General features: G+C 40.2%; 1 protein-coding gene across 7 annotated transcripts in view; it reads left to right on the forward strand.

Annotated features, from left to right (window-relative positions):
• Window positions 1–25,896, forward strand: part of KIZ (kizuna centrosomal protein) — a 120,106-nt gene that overhangs the window by 63,518 nt on the left and 30,692 nt on the right. For 5 of the 7 annotated variants that reach the window (XM_025399729.1, XM_025399728.1, XM_025399731.1 and 2 more), the window contains 3 exons: window positions 14,634–14,727; window positions 23,712–23,877; window positions 25,086–25,151. In XM_025399729.1, coding sequence (XP_025255514.1) covers window positions 14,634–14,727; window positions 23,712–23,877; window positions 25,086–25,151 — 326 coding nt within the window. The remainder of the gene's footprint in view (window positions 1–14,633; window positions 14,728–23,711; window positions 23,878–25,085; window positions 25,152–25,896) is intronic. The other 2 variants (XM_025399730.1, XM_025399726.1) reach the window with 1 other exon arrangement.

Genomic DNA, 25,896 nt, shown 5'->3' on the forward strand with positions numbered 1-25,896 from the left:
AACCCTCACCAGCCCAGTCTGAGCCTCCTTGTCTCCTCTCTTAAACACACATGTGTGTATATGAATATAAGCAGACGGACAGACATGGAACAACACAGCAGAGTCTGATGTTTTGTTTTATGGTCCTGCGTCAGCCTTTAATCCTCACAAAGATGATTCTACCTTGACAATACCAGATACCTTTTCATCATCATCATTTACCCTCTAGAGTTTAATGATAGAACTGATATAATGTCTAGTAAATTCTTTTTGATGTGTTTGTAGTATTTTAAAACTTTTTGAAAATACAGAGCCTAATTGTAATTTGGGGAAGACATAAAGTTGTGTGATAATAAGACATTTACCCTCATTGGGCCTCAGAAAATGACACCCCAAAGGGAAGGCCTCAGAAGTAAGTTTTTCTCTGATCTTCTCCCACTCTCCTGTACCTCAGCCTCATTTTCTCAGAGATAAGCTGTAGAAACTAGAATTCCTTTTCTTCAAAGTGGATCATAAAAACCTGAACCCGTTTTCCCCAAAGCCAGCCATAAAACCTAAAAATATTACTCTAATTTCCCTCCTGTATTTCTGTGGTGGAGTTGGCCGTAAAGAAATTCTTTAACCTACCTTGTTTGATTGTGAGTCGTAAGACTCCCCATTTCAGAAAGGGTCCTGCCCGGTACCAGGGAGGAAGGAACACTGCACAGAGATGCCAAGAAGAATGAACAGACAGGCCTGGCTGAGTTTCCGCACTCAGTCTGTTAGCATTCAGTCATACATACCCTTCTTGGCTAAGCACAGTTCTACACGATTGTCTGTTCTTCATTGAACTTCAGCATAAAAATGGACAGTCTTCTCAATATCCTTAGGTCTTCAATCTGAAGGCTGCCATGTCACAGAAAACAATGATCAAATAAAATTTGTTGTGTTTTCTTTTGTTAACCTGTTTGTTATAAGGGTGTTGACTGTGACCCTTATGATGAGGAGGAAAGGGATCACCCCTTCTGCCCCTACACCCTCCACATTCTTTTTTTTTTTTTCTTTAGTAGATATTTAAAGCAGTCACTTTAGGTAGCTGGCTCCATAGTAAGCCCTGGAGATCTGTTATGTATTTTATTTTATTTATTTTATTGAGACAGAGTCTCGCTCTGTCACCCAGGTTGGAGTGCAGTGGCGCGATCTTGGCTCACCACAAGCTCTGCCTCCCAGGTTCACGCCATTCTCCTGCCTCAGCCTCCCAAGTTGCTGGGACTACAGGTGCCTGCCACCACGCCCGGCTAATTTTTTTTTTTTTTTTTTTTTTGTATTTTTAGTAGAGACAGTGTTTCACCGTGTTAGCCAGGATGTTCTCAATCTCCTGACCTTGTGATCTGCCCGCCTTGGCCTCCTAAAGTGGTGGGATTACAGGCATGAACCACCACACCTGGCCTGTTTTGTATTTTATTTTAAGAGACAGAGTCTTGCTGTGTTGCCCAGCTGGTCTCAAACTCCTGGGTTTAAGCGGTCCTGCCACGTTGGCTTCCCAAAGTGCTGGGATTAGAGGCATGAGCCACCATCCTGCGTGCTGTTTATACATCTCAGTTGGAGAACTCAGCCAGTACCCTAGTGACTACACCTTTGTATCGGTGCTGATTTGAAAGAAACCCAGGGAAGTAAGAGTAAATTTTCCCAATCTTTACCTGCCCGGTCAGGAGGATTTTTTTCTTTTTTTTTTTTGAGACGGAGTCTTGCTCTGTCGCCCAGGCTGGAGTGCAGTGGCCGGATCTCAGCTCACTGCAAGCTCCACCTTTCTGGTTCACGCCATTCTCCTGCCTCAGCCTCCTGAGTAGCTGGGACTATAGGCGCCCGCCACCACGCCCGGCTAGTTTTTTGTATTTTTTAGTAGAGACGGGGTTTCACCGTGTTAGCCAGGATGGTCTCGATCTCCTGACCTTGTGATCCGCCCGTCTCGGCCTCCCAAAGTGCTGGGATTACAGGCTTGAGCCACTGCGCCCGGCCAGGAGGATTTTTTTCAACCTGAAAAAAAACAGAACCCCTGTTCTGTTAAAAGGGTTAAGTTTGGGATCCATAGAATTGTGAAAGAGAGAATGTTACTCATTTCATAAAGGATGTCTGCCACCATAACAAATGATTCTTGGCTATTAAAAATGGGTGATGGGTTCAGGCGGTTTAAGGGTGGAGGAAAAAATGTGTGATGGGTTCTGTCTTTAAGGGTAGAGGGAAATACCTATTAAAAATTCTCCCAGGCCTTCCAGCTCTTCATTAAGAAACTTTTTTAAAAAGTCACATGGGAGGGGGTTAGTTCTGAACGTTCAAATGTAACAGAATGATGAGGTCTGTTTAGAGGCCTGAGTGGGGAAAAGGCAAGGGTTTTACTTGTGCAGCCTGTACTACAATGAAGAGGACCTTAGTGCAGATGGACAGTGCCCTACCAAATGTAGCCCATAATTCAAGCTGTCAGCTTCATCACACTGTTTCCAGGTAAAGAGAAGGAGCCCTTGTTTCCTGGGTAAAGAGAAGGAGCGTTGTTTGCTGACCCCTGGTCTACAGCCTGCCATGGTCACCCCGCTCTGCTGGCCTTTGTGTTGCTGTCCCCTCCTTCCCTCCTTTTTGGCATTGTGCTCCCTTCAAGTGGCCCCCTGGAAGGGACCACCCAGGGGGCTGCACAATGGAGACTGAGGTAGCCACCAAAACACAGGTTTTGTAAGACAGCCCTTTAAAAGAAAAATACTGTTTAACTATGTATGTGTTTGTCCTTTCTACAACTGTTTTGTGTGGCAAACAAAACCCTGTATACAAACTTCACTGTGGCCTCACATACAGCTGTTCCAGCCATCGGGTGTCAGACTTGAGATAGTCGCTTCCAGTTTATTTTCCCAGGACACTAATTCTTGATGTGGTTTCTAGTTACATGCTTAGATTTATGGCCAAGAAACGTGATATCAAAACAAGCAAATTGCACTGGCTTTATTAAAGTATTTTATCAGTAGTCCTCAGAGTTGATGGCTGGGCATTGCTCTTGGGTGAAATTTGCCTGTAATGCTGCTTAACAAAAGCTGGCAGCCCGGAATTCAGTTCTCAATAGCCATTTACACCTCTGTAAAAGGATTAGCGCTAGCCAATTGTTAGGCTGTTTAAATCTTAATTTGCATCCTTATGGAGGTAGAGCTTCTACAGACCTCTCTGGTTCCCAGTTGAATTTGTGTACCTGTGGATGGGAGAGTCACTAGAGATTTATCTTATTGATGAGGGTGTTAAATTGCTTTGGGATAACTGGTATGCCACAAATACTGAATTAGCTTCTCAGGCAAGTTGGCAGGCAATAGTCTGCTTTGGTTCATTCATTATATTTTGTAGCAGTTCTGGTCCTTGAGTATTTGGTACCTGGATGCATTCTTCTACATCTGTTTCAAGTAAAAATTTTCATTGGTCTTAGGAGGGTTTTAAATGTTGTTTATTGTAAGCAACAAATTTCCTTGGGAATTATATGCAAAAACCACAACCAGAACGTGATAGTGTTAAAAGTAATCTTTTTCTATCCAGACCATATGTTTTTAAAGATCAAAGCCTTTTTATGTTTAGAATTGCCCTGTCAATAGACAATAGATGAAATTGTCTTTTCATAATGTAAAGCTGGAACTACATATCAGTTTCAGATGCTCAGCCTAGGCCTGAGTGAGTTCTGATTGTAAGATGGAGGAGCAGGGAGGTGGACAGGGAGGGAAACTGGCAGGTCAGAAGCATAGCACGAAGAGAGGGTATTAAAACTACATTAAATGGATGAAAACTGATGGAGTTTGGAATGCTTGGTTGGAATGAAAACAAAGCTTGGGACATTTTAATGACCACCTTATCACTAGTTCTACTATTTTTCCCTCATAAAGCATTTGTTCATTTATTCAACAAGTACTAGGTATCCATCTCAGGCATGGTGTTAGCCGCTGAATTTAGTGATATTGCACGTGGAGTAAGAAGAATTGTCTTGGTTGCTGAGAGTAGTCAGGATAGTAAATATAATTTAAACAGACTTTGCAGCCTGCAAGTTTTCCATGTAATAGACATGCCAGGCAGAAGGAAAGTAGACACAACTGTTTATAAATAAATATTGCTCTTTCAAGAAACATTAAAGAAATTGCATGCATTGGGTGGAAGAGCTTTTGGGGGACTCCCAGGAAAGGTTGTTTTGAGCCTATGGGGAAAGCCAGGCCAGGCATTCCTGGGGAGGTGAGCCACAGCAAAGGCTTTGTATTCCAAGAAAGCAACCACAACTAAATTATTTTTTGTTTTTTAACTTTGGAAAATTTTGAGGCAGTGACTGGATGTTCATTGATCCTCACAGAGGCTAAAGAAATCATCATGGTTTAAAAATTAAAATAACTATGAAATAAGGAAGCCTGTTCATTTTGCTTTAATGTATCTTTGTATACTTGCTAAAAGAGAACAGAGTGGGGAAGCATCCAGAAAGGAACCTACCTTAGTTGATTTGTACCTGAAAAGAATTTTTAGTATATGAGGTAACCAACAAGTTTGTTTTGTTTTTTGGAGAGGAGGTGGGAGTTGTTTAAAAGAAAAGAAAAAGCAGCCCCAGACTGTTACCAGTATACCAGTAAAAGGAGTTTAGTGAGAGAAGGCAGTAAAGCAGCCCGGAGCTCCCTTATCGAGAATGTTTTAGTTTATTCCAGTCACAAACCCTCTTTGTTGGGAACTGTCCAACCCCAAGTCCTGCCGGCAGGGAAGGGTACACTGGGTTTGGAAGAAGGGAAACCCAGGGCTCCAAGGAGCAGGAGCAGGACGGAAGGTAGGGCCAAACCCATGAGAAGACAGAAGCTGAGTTTCCTAGCCAGTTTTTCTGTGTCACTGGAAAACAATTGGAATTGGAAACAAAGGTTGGCTGCCTTGCCTCTTCCCAGCTTTCTGAATACAGGGTATTCCTGAATTACATGTTCATCACTTAGGGACCACCTCTCCAAATGACACCATTTTGTTGTTCATTTCAGGATTTTTTTTTTTTTTGCGGTGGGGAGGGTGTTATTTTGTTTGATTATTAGCAACTGGGTTATAATATGTTGCCCAGGCTAGACTCCAACTCCTGGGCTCTAGTGATCCTCCTGCCTCCCCCTTCTGAGTAGCTGGAACTGCAGGCTAAAGCCACCATGCCTGACTTGCTTCTTTTGAAATACAATTTCCTTCCCTAAAATTTTATTCTGGATGTGATCAACGCCAGTGCTCTGTGACTCTTCAGTCTCACTAAAAATACAGTAACAACATTTTGTAAAACTTCTAAAAAGGAATATGTAAATTATGTAAGTATAAGTTTCCCTGAAAAATGAACTGACAAAAGGCAAATTGATAGGAGAAAAGACTTGGAAAATTTGTTTTGATATGCACAGCACAGGGGAATTACAGGAGAATGATTACCCAGTAACCCACTGGGGTATGAATACTTTTTTACCCTTCTTCATAGGGGAGGGGAGATGGGGAAAGGTGGCAATTTGGGGGATAGTAAATGATTTTTAGGGGAAAACGAATGGACTTGAACATATAGTGCCCTGGGACAAAGTCTGTTTGGCCTGCAGAGTAGATAGTGGTTTGTGAGGAAATCTGTCCAGGTGTGTTGACAGACTTAGTCCTTCCTGCAGTGTAAGTTAAGTTAATAAAAATTCAGAGAAGGGACCATAGGTGATTGTTTTCTTCTTCCAGCAGGTTCAGACTTTAGACAGATAAGGGAACTTCAGAGAACAATTGCATCCTGTGCAAATTTGGGAGAGACAGAGAATTGAAAGACAGGAAGGGGAGTGGGGGAGGGAAGATCAGAGAGACCTTGCATCCCTGCTTCAGCCCAGCATTTCAAAATGCTGTATTTTGGGATATCAGCTTCTGAGCCCCAATGTTGGCAAACTTGTTACTACTTATGATCAGAGATCACCACACCATTTTGAGATTGCTATTCCTTGGAGAAAATAAAATCTGCAAATCAAGCTTATTGTGCTGCAACTGAAACACAAAAATCTAACTCATCGAAAAGATAACACTGTCAGGAATACGTAAAAGTTATCTGGTAGGGTTAAGGAAAAGTTTATTTTCTGTAGCCCTCATACAGGGTCATTTCTGCCAAGAAGTAATTCTCAGTTTGCAATTCTGAGCATAGCACCTTTTCTCTCTTACTCACTTTAAAAAACCCTGTACCTTAATTTCAGTGTTCCCAATAGCCTGGAGTGGAGTTGTCTCCTAAATTCTGTGTGACTGAAAATGAAGCTAGAAAGCAATTATTTTTAATTTGGCCAAATTTTTTACATTTATTACTTGCTTTAACTGTTGTTGGATAAGTTATGCATCTTTAAAGTGCCATTTGTGTCCACAAGTTACTTGTCATTCAGCGGGTTCCTCCACCTGCCAGATCTGACAGAGAACAAGGTGATGGTAGGGCTAGCATGTTGTTGCCAGAGACTGGACACGGATTCCTCAGGCCAGTGTCTTCTAGCTGGAATGATTTTGGCAGGAATGCACATAGAAAAAGGAATTGAGGTCTTGAGTTCTAAAATAGTTTCCGTGTTTTTATGACCCATAGTCTTTAATATTTAATTCCATACAGTGTTTGAATTCTTTAGTTGAGTTCTTTTCAGCAAAATAACTGATGAATATTTTATAAACTAAAGTCTGCTATCTGGGAAGAGCACTGTTAGAAATCCTCAGCATAAACCAGCTCATCTTTTGGTCAGAGAAAGTTCCGAGTTAGAGTAGATCATAAGCGCGGTGCATAGTGCTTGTGGCCAGCTGATTGATCACCCAATACCAAGGGGGAAACCCTGGACTGGTGTAACAACAACCATTAGAAAAATACTGTCAGCCAGATGTGGTGGCTTATGTCTGTAATCCCAGAACTTCGGGAGGCCGAGGTGAGAGGATTGCTTGAGCTCAGGAGTTTGAGACCAGCCTGGGCAACAAAGCAAGACCCCATCTCATTTTTATAAAAAAACCAAACAAACAAACAAAAAAACTGTAAAGATAAGTGTGTCATATGAATTTCTTTTATCTGGGCTTAAGTTTCAGCTTGTCATTCGACATGTGGTATCATTAAGTTATGTGCTCAGCATTGTGCTGAATGCTATGAGAAATAAAAGTAAAAAATTCAGAAGTACAGTTGCTCTTCTCACCAGGCTTTTGCTCTTGTTGAGAAGACTCAGCAGAGATGACTTAACTGTGGAATAGCACAAGGTAAGAAGGTAAGATGGTGTCTCATTTGTGCTAAAGAATGCAGGGATAAGAAAGATCCCTATGAGTAAGGTAGTCAGGGAAGCTTCTAGAGGGTCATGAGCTGAGCTAGTCTAAGTAAGCCTGACACTTAGATTGATAAGATCTGCAAAGAACAAAGGTTATCTGGCATTTGTTCTGGCAGGACAATCAAGCATTACTAAGCACTGGCATGCACACCATGGTGGTAGTGAGGGGATGTTGGAGGAGTGCAGATTCTGGTCATAAGTAGGTGCATTCTATGGAAGAGTTTAAAAACAATGATAAGACCACTAAAAGTCAGTCTGCTTTCTGTTGTCACCATTCCTAAGCATGGCAAAGATAAAATACACCTTCCCAGGGAGGGAATCTGCTCCCACTGCAGCATCCACCAGCACCGTGGAGTGTCAGCCAGTTTCCAGTATTGCACAGTACTAACCTTTTAGAGGATATCCAAAACATTAAGCCATGGTCCTTGCTGCAGGTTTGCATCCTGGTTTGAGAAGTGGGACTAAAGGGAATCTAAACTTGGAGATCATAAGCTGGTGGCCGCAGGCCTACCTTGGCCTGCAGATGGGTTCTCTTTGTCCCGTCAGTGGATAGGCAACCTTTTGAATTAGTCACCACATTTTAAAAACTGGGAGCTGTTAAATAAAAACAAAACTAGTGATTATAAACTTCCAGCTTTTCTTAAAAACTGAGAAGATCTAGGTTCACTAGGACACACACTCCCCAGAGGGAACTTTTGATGGAGGCACTGGCCCCAGCTCTCCACGGCCCCACCCCACCAGCAGCCAGCGTGGTCTCAGTTACCTTTCCTGTAGGCAGCTGAGTGCTCCCCAGGTGAGCAGTAAAACACTGTTTCTTCCTCCCTTGCCTCACCTATTTACCTGCTCTTCCTCTGCCACCTACAACACAAGGTCAGTCTCCTGACTGGTCTCTGCGCCTGAGGTCTCTCTCCTCACCAACTCCATCCTTGCAGGGCTGCCAGGCTAACCCTCTGAAAAACACTACTTTCGAGAAACCAGCAATGACTCAGAAATCCACAAGCCTGTTGCTGTATTCTTTCCAGAGTTTCATATTGAATTTAATTTTCCATTGCTCTCCTACTATCACCAGCAGCAGCCCCTACCCAGCCAAACTTGTCTCCCTTGCTGGTCCCCACACCACTCTTACCCTGCCATTTCCCGTCACCTTTGCCTGTGTCTCTCCTTAGTTTCAAATGTCATCTCCCTTCCTCCGTAAAACCTGCCTGGCTCAAGTTCCTCCTCCTCAGTGAAGCCCCTGGGCCTCCAGTGATCTTTCTGTGTCTTCACTGCTTCATAATTCCTGATTGTCTGATGGCCTGCCCTGTGCCTCTCACCATTGATTACAGGCTCTCTTTTACTGCCCTGAAATTGGCTCACCATTGGGGGAACTTCTTAAGGGCGGGTGTTGTTCTGGGAATTGAGTGATGACAAGATAGAGTCTTCCAGGAAGAATTAGGATCCAGATTTTGCCTAGGCAATAAGAGGTATTCACAGGTACTATAAGTCAGATAGGCCTGAAGTCTGGAAGCTTTGGGACAGCAGAACCCAGGAGTGAAGGACCCAACTCAGGGTCTGAACTATAAGAACTAAGAATCCAGGCTTAGAGTTTAGACAGAAGCTTGGGAATTGGCAAGGAGCTGGAGCACCAACAGTGTGGATAAGAGTCAGGAATAGCACTTGAATCCTGTGAGCCTGTTATTACTTCCTTCCCAGCATAAAGATACACTTCACAGTAGGGGTAGGCCTGAGTCTGCAGTTGTCACTCACCCTCCAACAGACCACGTCTCCTTCATCCTTATCACATCAGGCACATAGTCATCAACTAGGTCCAGTAACTTCACCAACTGTAGTGCTATTTACAAATTAGTACTTCGCAAATAACATATTGATTTATAAGTTGCTTTGTAACTAATCTTCATTTTCTTTTTGGGGTATGTGTTGAATTTTCCTAACTACAAATGTGAACAGCTCCTTTAAAGTAGAAACACTGTTTTGTCTTTTATATCTTCTCCTATAGCTTTTTAGAATCATGCATCCCCCAAAATAGACATTTTTTTTAAAGATGGTAACTAACCAATCTGTTTGAAGGCTACTGTGATACAGTGGTAGACCTAACCTAAAACAGTGACCAAATTTTTAGATTCTTATCACTTACTCAATAGACTGGATATAGATAATAAAAGATAAATCCCTCTTTCCATACCTTCCTATCCTGATTAAGAATAAAGAAAATTTTACTGCAATAGGATCTGAATGGAAAAATAATAGTCATTTTTCTACATTTGGAAATAGAGGACGTAACCTATACTTCAGCCAGAAGTTTTCAATTTCTTAGCAGTAACAATTTAAGTAAATTTCATATGAGTTGTGGGGATCTAACTTTGTTATGATTGACAATATAAAATTAGCCCTTTCTGCTGTTAAGATTATCTAGCATACCTATCATTCAGGTGGAATGTGGAACGAGATTGCCCAGCTGTGGATTTGAACATCATTAAAGTCAACAAAGGGTTAAAAGTTACTTCCTCTGATGGATTTAAAATTGCCGCATACACACAAACAAGTTTTTCAAACTGCCCCATTTTATATCTTTGTTGAGAGACAGTATAGCTGCTGCATTTTAATGTCCAGATTATATTACAGATATATTTCAGTAAACCATGAAGAACCACCATAGATTCTAGAAGCTGACGATCTGTGCTTAAATAAGCATCTCCTGCAGCACCTTTTTTATTTTATAGGCTCTGTAATCACAGTGACATTCTGAAAGAAGACCTTGAAGCTCACAGAGAAGCTGTCCTTCATCAGCTTCCAGGACTGCTACCTGGGGTGGCAGCTCTGAAAAGCAAGTCAAGTCTTACTGGCTTGACATCCTCTTATTAAAGTTGCAATCCTCTTATTAAAATACATCTGCACTGTTTACTAGCGGAGAACAGATTATTACTCAGGAGTGGTCAGTAGATGCATGTCTGTGAAAGCCCCTCTGAAGGGACCTTGTTTGGCTGGCCGAGCGAGTGAGTGGCTTTGGGTCTGCTTAGCCTACACATAGTGCCGTCTTCCTCACCTGTCATGTGCCACTTAGGCTGTTTTATGTTAAAAATATGAATAGGGAGGATATTTAGAGGATTCCGCTTAAATATAGTACACACTGGATTCTCTCAAAGGGTGGATGGAAATCAGGATAATAGTCTTTAAAGGGACCTTGTCACAAGAAAACGTCACTGGATTAAGTGGCTGTGTTTTTACATTACCTTCTGCATCTGTACTAGTAATTTTGAACCTATGGGAAATGCTGGAAATGACCTTCCTGGTCAGTAGCTTTTCAACCTAAGGCAGTAAAGGACAATGCAAGAAAACCCTCTTGCAATTTTTATCATGCAGAATAAAAACCAGTCTTAAAATAATCCTTTACAACGTAGTGGAAGAAGCTGGGTTGGGAGGAGTCCTTCTACGCTCTCTAGGTCATTTGGTGATTCTGTCTTAGAAGGCTCTTTAACGAATCTCCCGTTTCTTTCTCACTGCCTTTTGTATCTGCTTATATACTATTTGGCATAAACCACAGTTGTAGTGTGTAGCATGGGAAGGATATATGCATTTATAATTCTCTGTGCAAACTGAGTTGTTTAAAAAAAGGATTCATTTTGTGACTCTCTTAAGCTAGGCTGCCAAACTGCGATTATGGGTGATAAGCCATGATGTCTGCACCTACTAGACTAACGACTGTTAGACTTTCTCAGCATTCATAATAGAGCATTGATTTCCATTATGAAAGGTTGTGTTTTACATGACTATTGATCTACAGTTATGTGTAAATCAGTCTTCCATAAGAAATGATCCTTCTTTATGACCACCACAAATTTTAAAATTAATATCTGGAGTCTTCAAAACTGTTTCTTTACCACAATCATTTTTTAGAGCTAGATAAAGAAGTCAGGAATGTTTTCTGCTGTCAGCATTATGTTCTGCTACAGTTAGAATTGCTGTATATGTTGTGACTGGGGATGCTGTTTAACACACACTCATTATCACTGTGGTATGTTTTTGTAGAGCCATGGGCAAAGCTCCATTTAAGGAAGCCATGGCTCTTGCACTTCTTACCTGATCTATCCCAAAAGAAATCTGCAAGTCAGCTTGCTTTTGTGCTTTAAGGGTTGCCTTAGTTGTTCAGAAGTCACAAACCCTAGGTGCTGTACCTCCTTCAACAGCTGATTTTCTGTTTGACTTGCGCAAGTCAATTAATAAATGTTGTCCTTATGTGGGAAATAAGTATAATAATTATAGGAAACCTTAGCTAGTTTTTCATGCTAGGACCCAAAGGGTAGATGCAATTGGGTGGTGTATTAGTAACAAGAGTCTTGTCTTGGTTTTGCTACTTCAGAAAATCATGTGTATTAGACACCAGAGGGACTGTTCTTTGATAATTTGACTCAGTTGATAATTTGACTCACTTAGCTGTTTAACTAATTTAATTTATCCTAATAAACTTGCTTTTAAGCAAGAAGCATAGTTGACTTACTTACTATAATAAATATACCTGCTGAATGGGCTAGAATTTGCTGATGACTAGTCAGTGCATTTTCCCAGCAGGGCAGTCTGTTAAGAAACCAAATATAGATGCAAAGGTCAAAACAAAGGAATTGGGTAGTTTAATGACATCATTGAGGTACGGTGGTAACCAAGAAAGGCAAGTTGCTGAAAGGTCTTTCTATCAAACTAGTCAGAAGCCTTAGAATCAAAGGATTCCAATGATTCATCTCACTTTATTCAAGTCCTGAAAAAATAGGGTTAGGTCAGGCACAAGTTATAACAATTAAGATTTATTAAGGAAGGTTCTGAACTGTACCTAGACTTACTTCTTTTTCCAGAGATTTTATTATGAAATTTTTCAAACATACAGAAAAGTGAAAGGAATCATACAGTGGATATCCGTATATACACCACCCAGATTGTACTCCTGACATTTTATTGCACTCTCATATTTGTTTATCCATCCTTCCATCAATCTCTTATTTTTATACGTTTCTAAGTAAGCTGCAGACACTAATATACACTTAACTTTTTACGTTGACATTTTTGAACATTTGAAGTCTGATATACCCATTACTCAGACCCACCAACTGTTCACATTTCATCAGTCTTGTTTTATCTCTTTCCCTAACGCTTTTTTTCTTGAGTAGTTTAAAACAGACAACATATCATTTCACTCACAAATACTTATATCTCTAACATATAAGGATTTAAAATACTATCATTTAACATAATCAACAAAATTCTTCAGTTTATCTAATACCTAGTCCTTGTCAGTTTGCCTTGCTTATCTGAAAAAATGTTTTTCTATATTTGTTTTGTTTGAATCAGAGTTCAAATAAGGTCCACATATTACAATTGGCTATGTCTCTGAAATCTCTTTTAATTTTGTAACATTCCCTCCCTCCTTTTTTTATAGTATTGATTTGTTGAAGGAATTGGGTCACTTATCCTGGAGAATTTACATGCTCTATTTGGTTGGTATGTTTAACCAGTTCCTCTTTACTCTTTATTACCTGTAAACTGGTGGTTAGATCCAAATGTGTGATTAAGTTCCAGGCCAGTTATTTTGGCAAGAAAATGTCATGGGTGGTGCTGGTACTTAAAATTGGGCAGCACATGATGCGTGGTCACCCCGTGGTTAGTGATACTAAGACCGATCTGTGGGTTCAAATGTCGGAAGGTTGGTGACTCCAGTACAGAAGTTTACTATTATGTAATTTTCACAACATTATGACCATTTCCTAGATACATACATTAATTTGGACTTACAAAATGGTGACTTTTCTAATTTGATCATTTCTTCTGCGTTTATTGGAAGAACTTTTCCTTATCAGCTACTTGGTGACTCTGAAATGTATTTTTTGACCACAAAAGCAGGATAAATGCTTTATTCTATTTCTTTATTTACCAATTTGCAGAATAATGAATTGTTGCCCTACCAGCCTCCAAAGGTTTTACAGTTTATTTTTATTTTGTCTTTATTGTGGTTTAAAAAAACATAAAATTAGCCATCTTAACCATTTTCAACTGTACAGTTCAGTAGTGTTAAATATCTTTACTTTGTTGTACAACAGATCTCCAGAACATTTTCATCATATAAAATGGAAAATCTATACACATTAAATAACTCCTCATTTTCCCTTCCCCCCAGGCCCCAGCACCCACCATTCAACTTCTGTCTTTATGAATTTGACTGTTCTAGGTACCTCATGTAAGTGGGATCATACAGTATTTGTCCTTTTCTGATCGGCTTATTTCACTTAGCACAATGCCCTTAAGATTCATCTATGTTGTATGTGACAGGATTTCCTTCCTTTTAAGGCTGAATCCAAAGGTTTTTATTTTTATTTTTTAAATTTTATTTATTTATTTTTAGATGAACTCAAGGATTTTCATGTATTCCCTGTGTTTCAGTCCATTACAGTCAGTATCCTTTTGGGGCTGAAATCGTCCCATCATTGACAGTGGGAGCTTCCTCAAGATATCCCCTCCCCACCTTCAGTTCTTTTGATACAACTTTGAGAACTTCCTTGCTTTCTGGTACCCACAAGATGTTTCAGGTTCATCTTGTGCGTTTCCTGCCCCAGACCTGAATAGGGCATTTCTTTAATGAACTCTGGTTCCTTTTAGTATATAAATACCACAGCCTGGGTAGCAGTATAGGCTTACTTTTTAATGCTTTCCTAATATCTTAATTTTTAAAAAACTGTAAGTAGACCATGGTAAGAGTGTAACAAAACAACTGCTGTCGAGATGAAAATGTGATCTTTTTCTCTTGACTACATGTGGAAGACTGACCATCTATGCAGTGATTCAAAACCATTGTTGTACTTTAGAATCACTCTGTGAGCCTTAAAAATCCCACTGACCAGACCAGGCATGGTGGCTCACACCTATAATCTCAGCACTTTGGGAGACCGAGGCAGGTGGACTGCTTGAGCCCAGGAGTTTATGACCAGCCTGAGCAACATGATGAAAGCCAGTCTCATGACCCAGTCTCTAAATAAAGAAATAGATTAAAATTTTAAAATAAATTTTTTAAAAAGCCCATTGGCCAAGCCGCACCCCAGACCATTTTTCCTGGACTCTGTAGAGGTGACCCCAGGCACCCAGATTGTGCAGAACTCACCAGGTTGTTCTGTGTGCAGCAAAAGTTGAGAATACTCACTTAGCAATGAAATAACCAAAGTTTTTAAAAGTTAAAAAAAATGATACTTGTACTCAAAACTCACTTAGTTCAGAATACGTTGAGTTCCAGACTTTTCTGGATAAACCATCTTCTACTAACATAATTGAGGCCTTTAAAAAAGTAGAAATCTTATAATATTACAAATCTATAGTGAGTGTCCTGTTTCTGTTTTATAGACCTGGACAAGCACCAGACTCAGGCGTACCAAGGGCACTGGTGGGTCAGCATGTTGCCACCTTGAAAGAACATGATAATTCTCTCAAAGAAGAGGTAGGTAGCTAAACTGTCTGAAGTTTTCCCAGTCACAAATGTGGACCACAGAGCAAGGTTAGTAATTTTTATTTAAAAAAGAAAGAAAAAGAAAAGTTTTGGCCGGGTGTGGTGGCTCACGCCTGTAATCCCAGCACTTTGGGATGCCGAGGCGAGCAGATCACAAGCTTAAGAGATCAAGACCATTCTGGCCAACATGGTGAAACCCCGTCTCTACTGAAAGTACAAAAATTAGCTGGATATGGTGGCATGCGCCTGTAGTCCCAGCTACTTGGGAGGCTGAGGCAGGAGAATTGCTTGAACCCAGGAGGCGGAGGTTGCAGAGAGCCAAGATCATGCCACTGCACTCCAGTCTGGGTGACAGAGTGAGACACTATCTCAAAAAAAAAAAAAAAAAAGTTTCCAGATGTGCCAGTTATTCATTTGAGGAAATGTTATGTATTTGAAAAAAACAACGATAAGAAAAGTAGTAAGTGAGGTTTTTTGGTTGGTTGGTGTTTAACTTTCTGACCTCAGGCCTTTTGCAGAATGTTTTATGTAGGAATTCATTTTCCAAGAAATTTCAAAGCGTCTTACAACACTCTGGTTTTTCATCTCCACTCCATACTTTAGAAATACTGTATAGTCATTCATGTCAATTCAGCAAATACCTATCGATCCATTACTGTACACAGATATCAGCCCAGATCCATTGGAGGGAAAGAGACAAATAAAATGTGCCCCCCGCCTTCCTTCTGGGGTGTGACATCATGGGATGCATATAATAAGAAAATGGCAAAAATATGGGCTTTCAGGAAAGAGAGCCAAGCCAAGACTCCTGGAGAAGCAAGGAAGGCAGAGGTCATCATGGAGGGAGTACAGGGGTGTGAGAGGTGATCCTTAAAAGATAGGCTTTTGACGGTATGAGTTGGCGGAGGGGGCAGAGGCGACAAGAAATGGCAGCTGTGAGCCAGAGAGCACACTGGGAAACCCAACACATACTCAGGCAACAGAGCCATCCTGAGGCTGAAGCGAGGACTCAAGTCTGGGGATGGTGAGAAGGAGCACAAGAAGCAGTTGCTGGCCATGGTGTGCAGCATCCAACACCAGGCCAGGGAGACTGTGTTTTGTTTCGTAGCTTTTGAAAAGCCACTGGAGCTTTTTGAACAGAGCTGTGATAGAAGTTCTGCAGTGCCTTAGAGAATTTCATGTTTGGTTTGGGACTGAGACATTGAAGGAGGGAGCCCTGCAGTGTTTCAGGCAAGAGGAAGGAGAGGCCTTGGGAGCTGGTGCCAAGAGAGAATTTGAAGATGCTGAACAGAACATGGAAACGGATGGAGCAAGTTCCCAAGGAAATTATGAGGGGAGGAACCAGAAGCCCAAGTTTAGAGCATGTCCATTGGCATATTCCTTCCTCATTCCCTAGAAAAGTCACATTCAGGGAAACAGCCTTCTAGGTTGAACATCTTGGGAATGTGTCTTATTTCAAATCATGTTTTTTCATCTTTATATATAATATAGGATAATCTGGCTTTGATTCTTTTTAATGTGTTATTAAAATTATTGTCATGCTCATAGTTCAAGGATTATATACCTGCACCTTCTGGAGTCAAGCTTTGCTGCCTCTGTGTTGAAGTCACATGCCCACGTGGCTGTGCCATCTAGAGCCTCTGGCATTCCCCCTCCAGCCTTCCCGAGCACCTTCAGTCCTCTTCAGACCCCTCTTTCCTTGCCGCTGCAATTAAGAGAGTAGTAGGACTTTTTTTTTTATAGCATTTCAAACATACATATATTCAGTGATAGGACAGACCCACTAATCCCATGCCCACAACCCAAATTCACATGTGTTGTTACCGTTGCACCATATTTGTTTCCGACCCCCTCCTCCTCCTCTTCCTCCTTTCCCCCATCTTCGTACTGCCCCTTCTCCCTCCTTTCCTGCCCTCACTTCACCCACCTTCCTTCTCTTCGGCTCTTTCTCTCTTCTCCCTCTTCTCAAACTTCCTTCCCTCCCCCTTCCCCCTATTCCTTAGGGGGAAGAAATAAATTATTACAAAGATAGATACAGCCCCCTGTATGCTTCTCACAGATTTCATGCCCCTTTTCAAAGATAACCTAGATCCATTCATTCTTTGCTGATGAACGTAGATCTTTTTCGTTTGCTTCCTTTTTTGTTTGTTTGTTTTTTCAAGACAGAGTCTCGCTCTGTTGCCCAGGCTGGAGTGCAGTGGTGCGATCTCGGCTCACTGCAACCGAGGCTCACGCCTCCCGGGTTTAAGTGATTCTCCTTCCTCAGCCTCCCAAGTAGCTGGGACTACAGGCATGTGCCACCATGCCCGGCTGATTTTTTTGTGTTTTTAGTAGAGACAGGGTTTCACCATGTTGGCCAGGCTGTCTCGAACTCCTGACCTTGGACGATCCACGCCCCTCCCTCAGTCTCCCAAAGTTCTGAGATTACAGGTGTGAGCCACCATGCCCAGCTGATGAACATGGATCTTAAGAAAGATACTGTTTGGGTTTTATTGTCCCTTTGAGTTAGCACTGTCTTGTAACAACATTATTTTCCATGCTTGTTCACTGCAAGTACATCGTATCTTAGGCATTTTAAGGGTAAAATAAGTGTTGGTCAGCTGTCCTTTGCTATCTAATCTTTTTTTTTTTTTTTTAATGATATTGTTTATATTAGAAAACATAGTCCAAGTCCTAAACAACCAATCTACTCAATTTTTCCAATAATGGGAGGGGTTGCTGTCCAATTAATACCTAATGAATCAAATTATATTGTGCTTCCCCAATAGATCTTTGTTCCTTTTTAAATCATTCTGATCTCATTTTAGGGACAATCGTAAAAATTAACCAATAGATTAATGACAAAATCTATCCTTAAAAATGGAAGTAGGCCGGACGCGGTGGCTCACACCTGTAATCCCAGCACTTTGGGAGGCTGAGGTGGGTGGATCACAAGGTCAGGAGATCGAGACCATCTTAGCTAACACAGTGAAACCTCGTCTCTACTAAAAATGCAAAAAATTAGCTGGATGTGGTGGCAGGCACCTGTAGTCCCAGCTACTTAGGAGGCTGAGACAGGAGAATGGTGTGAACCTGGGAGGCGGAGCTTGCAGTGAGCAGAGATTGCACCTCTGCACTCCAGCCTGGGTGACAGAGCAAGACTCTGTCTCAAAAAAAAAAAAAAAAAAAAAAAGGGAAATTAACAAGTAATTTCCCATCCAGTTAAGTTGTGAGTGAAGAACAATATTATTTGGGACTGAAGAACAGTCCCAAAGAACAATATTACCAAAATGATGCAGACGGGGCACGCCTTGTGAACTGAAGGACAAAATGCTTTTGTGAGTCCTAAAACTGTTTTGGTTTACATGTCATCCTTTTCTGATTAGTAAACTAAAGTGTCTTTCTTTGAGTTGTTTCTGTGTATTGAAACCATCTACACATTTAGTAGATACTACGGGTTAAATCTCTCTCTTTAGATAAAATCTTAAAAGTAAGTGATTTTCAAAATTTAAAAAGCTCTACTAGAAACTACTTGGTTAAGAGTCTAATGAAGCTCAGAAATATTTACTTTGATCTCTTGGGTAAATGGCTAATTAAAAAGCCGCATGTAAATGATGTTTACCTGTGGTTCCCTGTGCTGTCAGCCTGAGTCAATCCCTTCTCTTGAGTAAATACATCATCAAAGCCGCAGAAACGCAGATTATGTTCCCTGGAGACCAGATAAGGTCCGCAGTGACCACATAACCTATTAGGCAATTACATAATTGAACTGCCTGCTTTTAAATCAGAAAAATTTGTAATTACTTTTTGTGGAGAAAAAGATGTGTTGGGTACTTCATTAAAATACAAGGTGCCTTAATATTAGTTTTCTCCCAAGTGATACCTGTTTCCGCCCTGGAGAACTTTGTCATAGCAGAGCAATCTGCTGGTGACACTCATAGAGTAGATTGGGTCCTGCCCCCCACCATACACACAAACCAGTTTTATTCACCAGGAAGATGCTTTCCCCAAATGCTGGACTGTTTTCTTGTTCTTATCTCCTGAAGACTCATTTGCTGGGTCATATGAATATCTTCCCATTTAAAAAAAAATTGCTATACAGGTAAAATCCCTTCATTCCCTTTAATGTAGAACTTAAGTGTTGATGCTTGCATTTCTCTTTAAACACCGAGATGTTACTTCCATTGTCCAAGAGGAATATTCTTGAACCTTGAGGAAGAGTCAGTTAAATCTGCATACTAGGGGAAAATATCGTCTGCTGTCCGTATCCATGGTTTTTACTTCTTTTGCTTTTCTGTGTAGCACTGGTTTGCATATAGAAGGGAATTTAATTTTATCAGATGCATTTACATTCATTTTCTCTTTGTATTGGTACCACCGATAGCAGAAATTGGATTTCTTTAGAGCTAGCATATGTTTTCTTTTAAAAACAAGCATTAAAAAAAAATCTTGAAATAGTAAGATAAACAAAAAGAAAACTGGCCTTTATCCTACTATTCTACTATTTATATATAACCTGTTAACATTATGGTGTATGTTTTTTAGTATTTAATATATTGATATGGGAGGCTGAGGTTGGTGGATCACCTGAGGTCAGGAGTTCAAGACCAGCCTGACCAACATGGTAAAAGCCCATCTTTACTAAAAATAGAAAAATTAGCCAGGTGTAATAGCACACACCTGTAATGCCAGCTACTTGGGAGGCTTAGGCACAAGCATTGCTTGAACCTGGGAGGCAGAGGTTGCAGTGAGCTGATATAGCACCACTGCACTCCAGCCTGGGTGACAGAGCGAGACTCTGTTTTAAAAAATAATAATAATAATTAATACATTGAAAAACATAGGTTGCATTATTTGTATACATAACCTTGTGTTTTTTTTACCCCCATTTGCTGCAAAGTGAACTCTTTCATACCATTACATGTTCTATTTATATCATTTCAAATGGCTTTACAGAGGTCCCCTGTCCACTGTCACTTCAGTCATTTACCTGTTGTTCAACATTTGTTTCTAATTTTTCCTCTAGTAAAGAAGTTTCAGAGAATATCTGTGCAATTCAGATTTTACAAATATCTATAATATTTTCTTAGAATGAATTCCTAGATGTAGAATTACTAGGTCAAAAGGTGGGTATATCTTTCAGGCTTTTGCTATGCATGGCCAGATCTCACTCTGGAAGGGTCATCAGAGTTACCAGTAATGGATGAAAATAACATTTCTCTGAGTTCTTTATGAAACTAGATACTATCAACTTTTTTTTTTAGGGGCACCAATTTGAGAGATGAAAATGACATCCAATTTTTTTTTGTTCGTTTGACCTTTTTATTACAATTGAGGTCAAACTTTTTCTCTACCTATTTATTAGCTATTTGTATTTCTTTTATCATAATCTGCCAGCTCATGTTCTTTGCTCATTTTTCTATTAGGTTAGTAATATTTTTTCTTATTGACTTGCAAAAACTTTTTAAATATAAATTTGGAGATTGTGTTACTATCTTTTTAGCAATTTAATTTTTGTCTTTTAATTTTCTTAATGGTGTTTTGGACACAATGTCTTTTCTATTAATATCTTACATCTGTCTGTTTATACATTTGAATATCACAACCGTTAAGTTTTTTGATATAATTTAAGAGTCAGCCTAGATGATTCTTGGGGTTCTAGACATAGCAAGATTAATATTTAAACTGAACATGGAGGAAACTTCTAGTAGAACTGGGCTGATAAAGGAATAGTACTGTAGGTATAATTCATAGAACGGTTTATCTGCCATAATATCTGAAATATGGAAGTATCAACATCAGTCATTCCACAAATAGTGTGTGCCCTGGCATTTAATTTCCAAGCCCTTTCTCCTGGCTCCTGGGAAGGCTGAAAAGTGAAGAGATGGTTTGTTGGTACTGACTTAGGCTTCAGACTGCTGAGAACAATGAAACAATCTCTAGTTTTCTCTTCTGGGCTCCAAAAAGAGAGCCTTTATTAGTAACAGGTAAGTTGAAACCCCTGCATAGTTCATTCATAAGCACTATCAGAAAGCCTGTGGTAAAATTGTTGTCTAGTGACATTTTTTCAGGGAATTAGCTCCAATTTGCAGAACCCATTTAGTCCCAGCGTGAGATGTAATAAAGCAACCTGTTAACTGTTCTCTGAGCTTCTCTGTGTGTTAGTGTCGTCAGTCTCAGACTGCAAACTCCTTCAAATTGGAGGTTTCCTTAGAAATAAACTTTTCTGGAACATCTGCAAGCAGTACATCTTGAAAATGTATTACAGATGTTTTCCTGACTGCAGAAGTTGTGTTTGCCAGGCGCAGTGGTTCACACCTATAATCCCAGCACTTTGGGAGGCCAAGGAATACAGATCACCTGAGGACAGGAGTTCGAGACCAGCCTGGCCAACATGGTGAAACCCCGCCTCTACTAAAAATACAAAAATTAGCCTGATGTGGTGACACACGCCTGTAATCCCAGCTACTTGGGAGGCTGAGGACAAGAATCACTTGAACCTGGGAGGTGGAGGTTGCAGTGAGCCAAGATCCCACTACTGCACTCTAGCCTGGGCAAGAGAGCGAGACTGTCTCAAAACAAAGTTGTTTTTGACTAGAAATCTATGATCTATCCTTGTCTCTCCTTGTCTGAGACTAACTTTTGTCTTCATCCCTGCTTACCATCTTTGAGAAATTATCTGTGGAATTATCTTAAAAGATAGGTTGTTTTGTAAACATTTCTATCAAAAAAGTAACAGAAATCCTGGAGATAAGTATTGAGTAGTGAAGATAAATGGGATAAAATACAGATAGTCCCTGACTTCCAATGGTTCAACTTACATTTTTTTGATTTTATAGTGGTGTGAAAGTGATAGGCATTCAGTGGAAACCATACTGCAAGTACCCATACAGCACTTCTATCTTTCTTTTTTAGTACAGTATCCAACAAATTACATGTGAAAATCAACATTTTATTATAAAATAGGCTTTGTGTTAAATGATTTTAGCCATCTGTAGGCTAATGTAAGTGTTCTGAGCAGTTTAAGGCAGGCAAAAGTAAACCGTGATGTTCAGTAGGTTAAGTGTGTTAAATACATTTCTGACTTACAATTTTTTCGACTTGTGGGTTTATTGGATGTAACTCCTTCATAAACTTAAGGAGTGTCTGTGTACAAAGTAAATTAAACTAGCAGTGCAGTGTGCCCACCACATTATTTACCTCACCGTGGAAAAGAGGGCTCAGCGCAGAGCTGTTGGCAATGGTGATATTCTTGTCAAGCATACAAGGACTCATTAGAAAGATGTTTGTAGTAGATTCCAGAAACAGGTGCAGTGCAGTGGTCTGTGTAGGTAGTTGGGATGGGGGCAGTGATGGGAACCAACCTTGGCCTGGCCTTCAAGGGCAGGACCCTATGCCTTCCCCCTACTCTGCAGAAATGGGAATACTGAGCAAGTCATCCCAACAGAGTTATCACAGTGGAGTGAAATCCAGGGACTAGTTTCTAGAAATAGAGGAAAAGCCCCTGGTCACTACAACTGCACCACAGAAAGGTCCTGGCTGCAAGGCTAACTTGACACCAAGTTCTTTGGCCAGGGGGACTAGAACTCCTTAAATCCCCCTAATCAGCTACTCCAGCTCCTAGGTAGACCATGGGTCCAGGAGGTCAGCCAGTACTAGGGAGGGCAGAAGGCAAGAACCCTGCAGGGATGTCAGGACTAAAGGCGGTTGCTTTAAAGTGTCTGAAATGCCAAATATGCAAGGCCAGACCTTCCATGCTCTGCTTTAGTGAGTTTCCCTGTCAGAGTGTCTTCACCTTCTTTCATGTTAATCACAAGGAAGGTTATTTTTTCTACCTTGTTCACTGGATAGTTACGTTGTTACCACTTCACTCTTGGCTAATGATAACCTATGAACATTTGTCCATTTCTGCTCTTCATATTAATTTTAAAGACTCATGGGCATTTCCCACAATTGGGTTGGATACTACCCAGTATTTACTGTCATTGTCAGCTACCTGTGGGTCACCATCACCACCGAGGTTTCCTCTCCAGCTACCTAAGGAAATTGCCACCTATCAATAGGAAATGAGAGAAACATACAGTCTGGCAGCGGGATAATGTGACCAGTGGTTACCTACTAAAAGTTTAACTCTTGTTGCCAGCATATTTGTATTTCTTAGGGGAAAGTACTGACCTGAAAATCAAGAGACATGGCTACTAACCCAGGCCCTGTGAATTGCCCCTTTTTCTCCACCTCTAAGGTTGGCTCTGATAAAAACCTGTATCTTCCTCCTTGCTCAGGACACATGAGGTATTATAAGTAAGACAATGCCTTTGAGAAAAGATAGGCAGTGTGGTAGGTGAGTTTCCCCAGATCCCCAGACAACTTACAGGCAAAGTGTAGACCATCTTAGTACTTGATTGAAGATTGGAATTTAGAATAAGGGCAGTTATCTTTCTGCTCAGTGCATTCTCTTCAGCCACAAATTTTTCTGCAATCTTCCTATTTAGGGGAAGTTCATGGGTCATTTTGAGGAGGACGGGGATATGGCAGGGTCACATCTTTCCAGATCTTTTTCTCAGTTCAAAGTAATTCTGTCTGACATGCCTAGAAAATAGGATTCATGTAATGAAAGAATAATTTTTTCCTTCAGAAAGGAGGTCTGAGGCTCTCTGCCTTTTGTATATATCAAAGGGAGGATAAACCTGCCCACATTAACAGAGGTGGTCAGGTTTCATATACGTACTTAACAAGCAGAAGAACATTTCTGCATTACATAAGATTCAGCCCTCAAAAAGTGTATTATTTTGAGGGTAACTTGTAAAGAATTAGATTATAGTAGAAAATAACCTGGTGTTATTTTATCTTGACATTTTAATTTCATTTAAATATAGGAAACAAATCCTAAGTAAAGCTTAACTTAAAATTATATTTGAAGGCTATGTCTTTGAGACCAAGAGGAATGTGGCAACAGTTTGTTTTTATTTCTTTGTGCTTTTTTTGAAACACTGTAGGCAACAGCATTATTGAGAAAAGCCCCTACAGAAGAGTGTGGCCATAGGTCAGCTATTCACAGTAGTGAATCATCTTGCAGCTTGCCGTCTATTCTGAATGACAATAGTGGAATAAAGGAAGCCAAATCTGCTGTATGGCTCAACAGCGTTCCTACAAGGGAACAAGGTAACTATTGTTGAAGTGTGTGTCCATAGCAAAAAGGCATTCAGGGTCATCATCATCTTTCTCAAGGTATACCTGTAGAATATCACTGACTAGTGAATACCTCTGATTTTAATATGCATAATGTATTATTTGTTTTATACCACCTTCCAATAAATACTTATGTTTTCCTTTAGTCTAACAGGAATGGGAAATCTAACTGTAAGTCTGTCGTTCTAGGGAATTTATTTCTAATAAAATAAGTATTCAGAAGTTATGAAGTCTTAACAAAACTAATTGCTTGGCAGTAGATGATTTTGATCCCACAAAGATGAAGATGATTCCATAGAGTACTGTGAAGCTGCTGATATCACTTAATAGAATTTACTCATAATTGTAAACATTCCTTTTAATTATAATAGAACCTTACCAGTGTCTAAACAGTTGATTAAGAATCAATGAATTTATGCCCCCGAAATTTAATAACCAATTTTGGGCACCCAGAAACTGTGATTATTTTAGCACTACTGCTAAGACATGCCATTTAACTGCTTTCATGGTTTTCCAAGACAGTTATGAATTCCTCAGGAATTGCTCGAGTTGATGTACATGTGCAGGATGTGAGACTCACTTATTTTATGTCCCACCCAAATTTGATAGATGTCAGGCCTAATTATTTTGCATGAAAGCAACATAGTGGCACCTTAATTTAATTTAATTTTTAAATTTTTATTTATGAGATACCTTAATTTTAGAATAGATTTCCTTTTAGGAACAGTATTATTTCAGACAAGAAATACATTAACCAAAAAAAAAAAAAAAAATTGAACATAAAAGTAATGGCAATTGGCGGGGCACGGTGACTCAAGCCTGTAATCCCAGCACTTTGGGAGGCCGAGACGGGCGGATCACGAGGTCAGGAGATCGAGACCATCCTGGCTGACACGGTGAAACCCCGTCTCTACTAAAAAATACAAAAACAAAAACTAGCCGGGCGAGGTGGCGGGCGCCTGTAGTCCCAGCTACTCGGGAGGCTGAGGCAGGAGAATGGCGTAAACCCTGGAGGCGGAGCTTGCAGTGAGCTGAGATCAGGCCACTGCACTCCAGCCCGGGCGACAGAGCGAGACTCCGTCTCAAAAAAAAAAAAAAAAAAAGTAATGGCAATTAAACACCCAAAGGATCTATTCCTTAACTTTGAAATACATTTTTATTATTACGCATTCAATTTTTAGAAGTTTCAAATGGCTGTGGAGACAAGAGCAAGAAAGAAAACATGGCTGCAGATATCCCAATCACAGGTAAAGCTATGGTTGCCTAAGAGTTTCAGACACAAGATTTAACATTATTATATAATCAGAACATTTTGGGTCAGTGGTTTGTGGACCCCACTAAGAGCACATGTATTCAGCTACTGCATGCTGGAGCAGGAGATTAATCCTAAGAGCAGAACGTATATACTTTTGTTAACATAAACTAAGGTGGAAAATCACCGTGTCTATTGAATTCTTTATCACCATGTTATGTATTTACACCTGTAACATCCTCCATCATGTACCCTTTCAGCACCTGCGTCTGTGTGAAAAGGTCCATCTCCCTGGGGAACACCAAGTCATTACATAGCAAACTATAGATGTTTCTGATTTTACTCTTTCTTTCCTGTGGTAATTGAATATGTATATTAAAATAAGCAGATAATAAAAAAAAATGCCAGATAGGAAGCTTGTGTTTGCCTCAGTTACAAAGCCTGTCTGATAATTTAAAAATTGCACCAATCAGGCTTCATCATGACCTACTAAGATTTCGGCACATGTATTAGGCTTGTTTAGGTGGAATCTGAACGATATTATTTTTTTTCTTTTTAGAATAGCAACAGCAGCAATTAGTATTCTGTACAGAGTTCTATTTGTCATACATCTGAATTTACTAGTACCTTATTTTGTAAAGTGGTGTACTACTTCATTATAAATTCAAAGGTCTGACTTTAAATATTTATACAAGTAAATACACCATTGCACCAAGGTACTGAGGCATGCATGTGCATAT

This window comes from Theropithecus gelada, chromosome 10, assembly GCF_003255815.1.
Source record: "Theropithecus gelada isolate Dixy chromosome 10, Tgel_1.0, whole genome shotgun sequence".
NCBI lineage: Eukaryota > Metazoa > Chordata > Mammalia > Primates > Cercopithecidae > Theropithecus > Theropithecus gelada.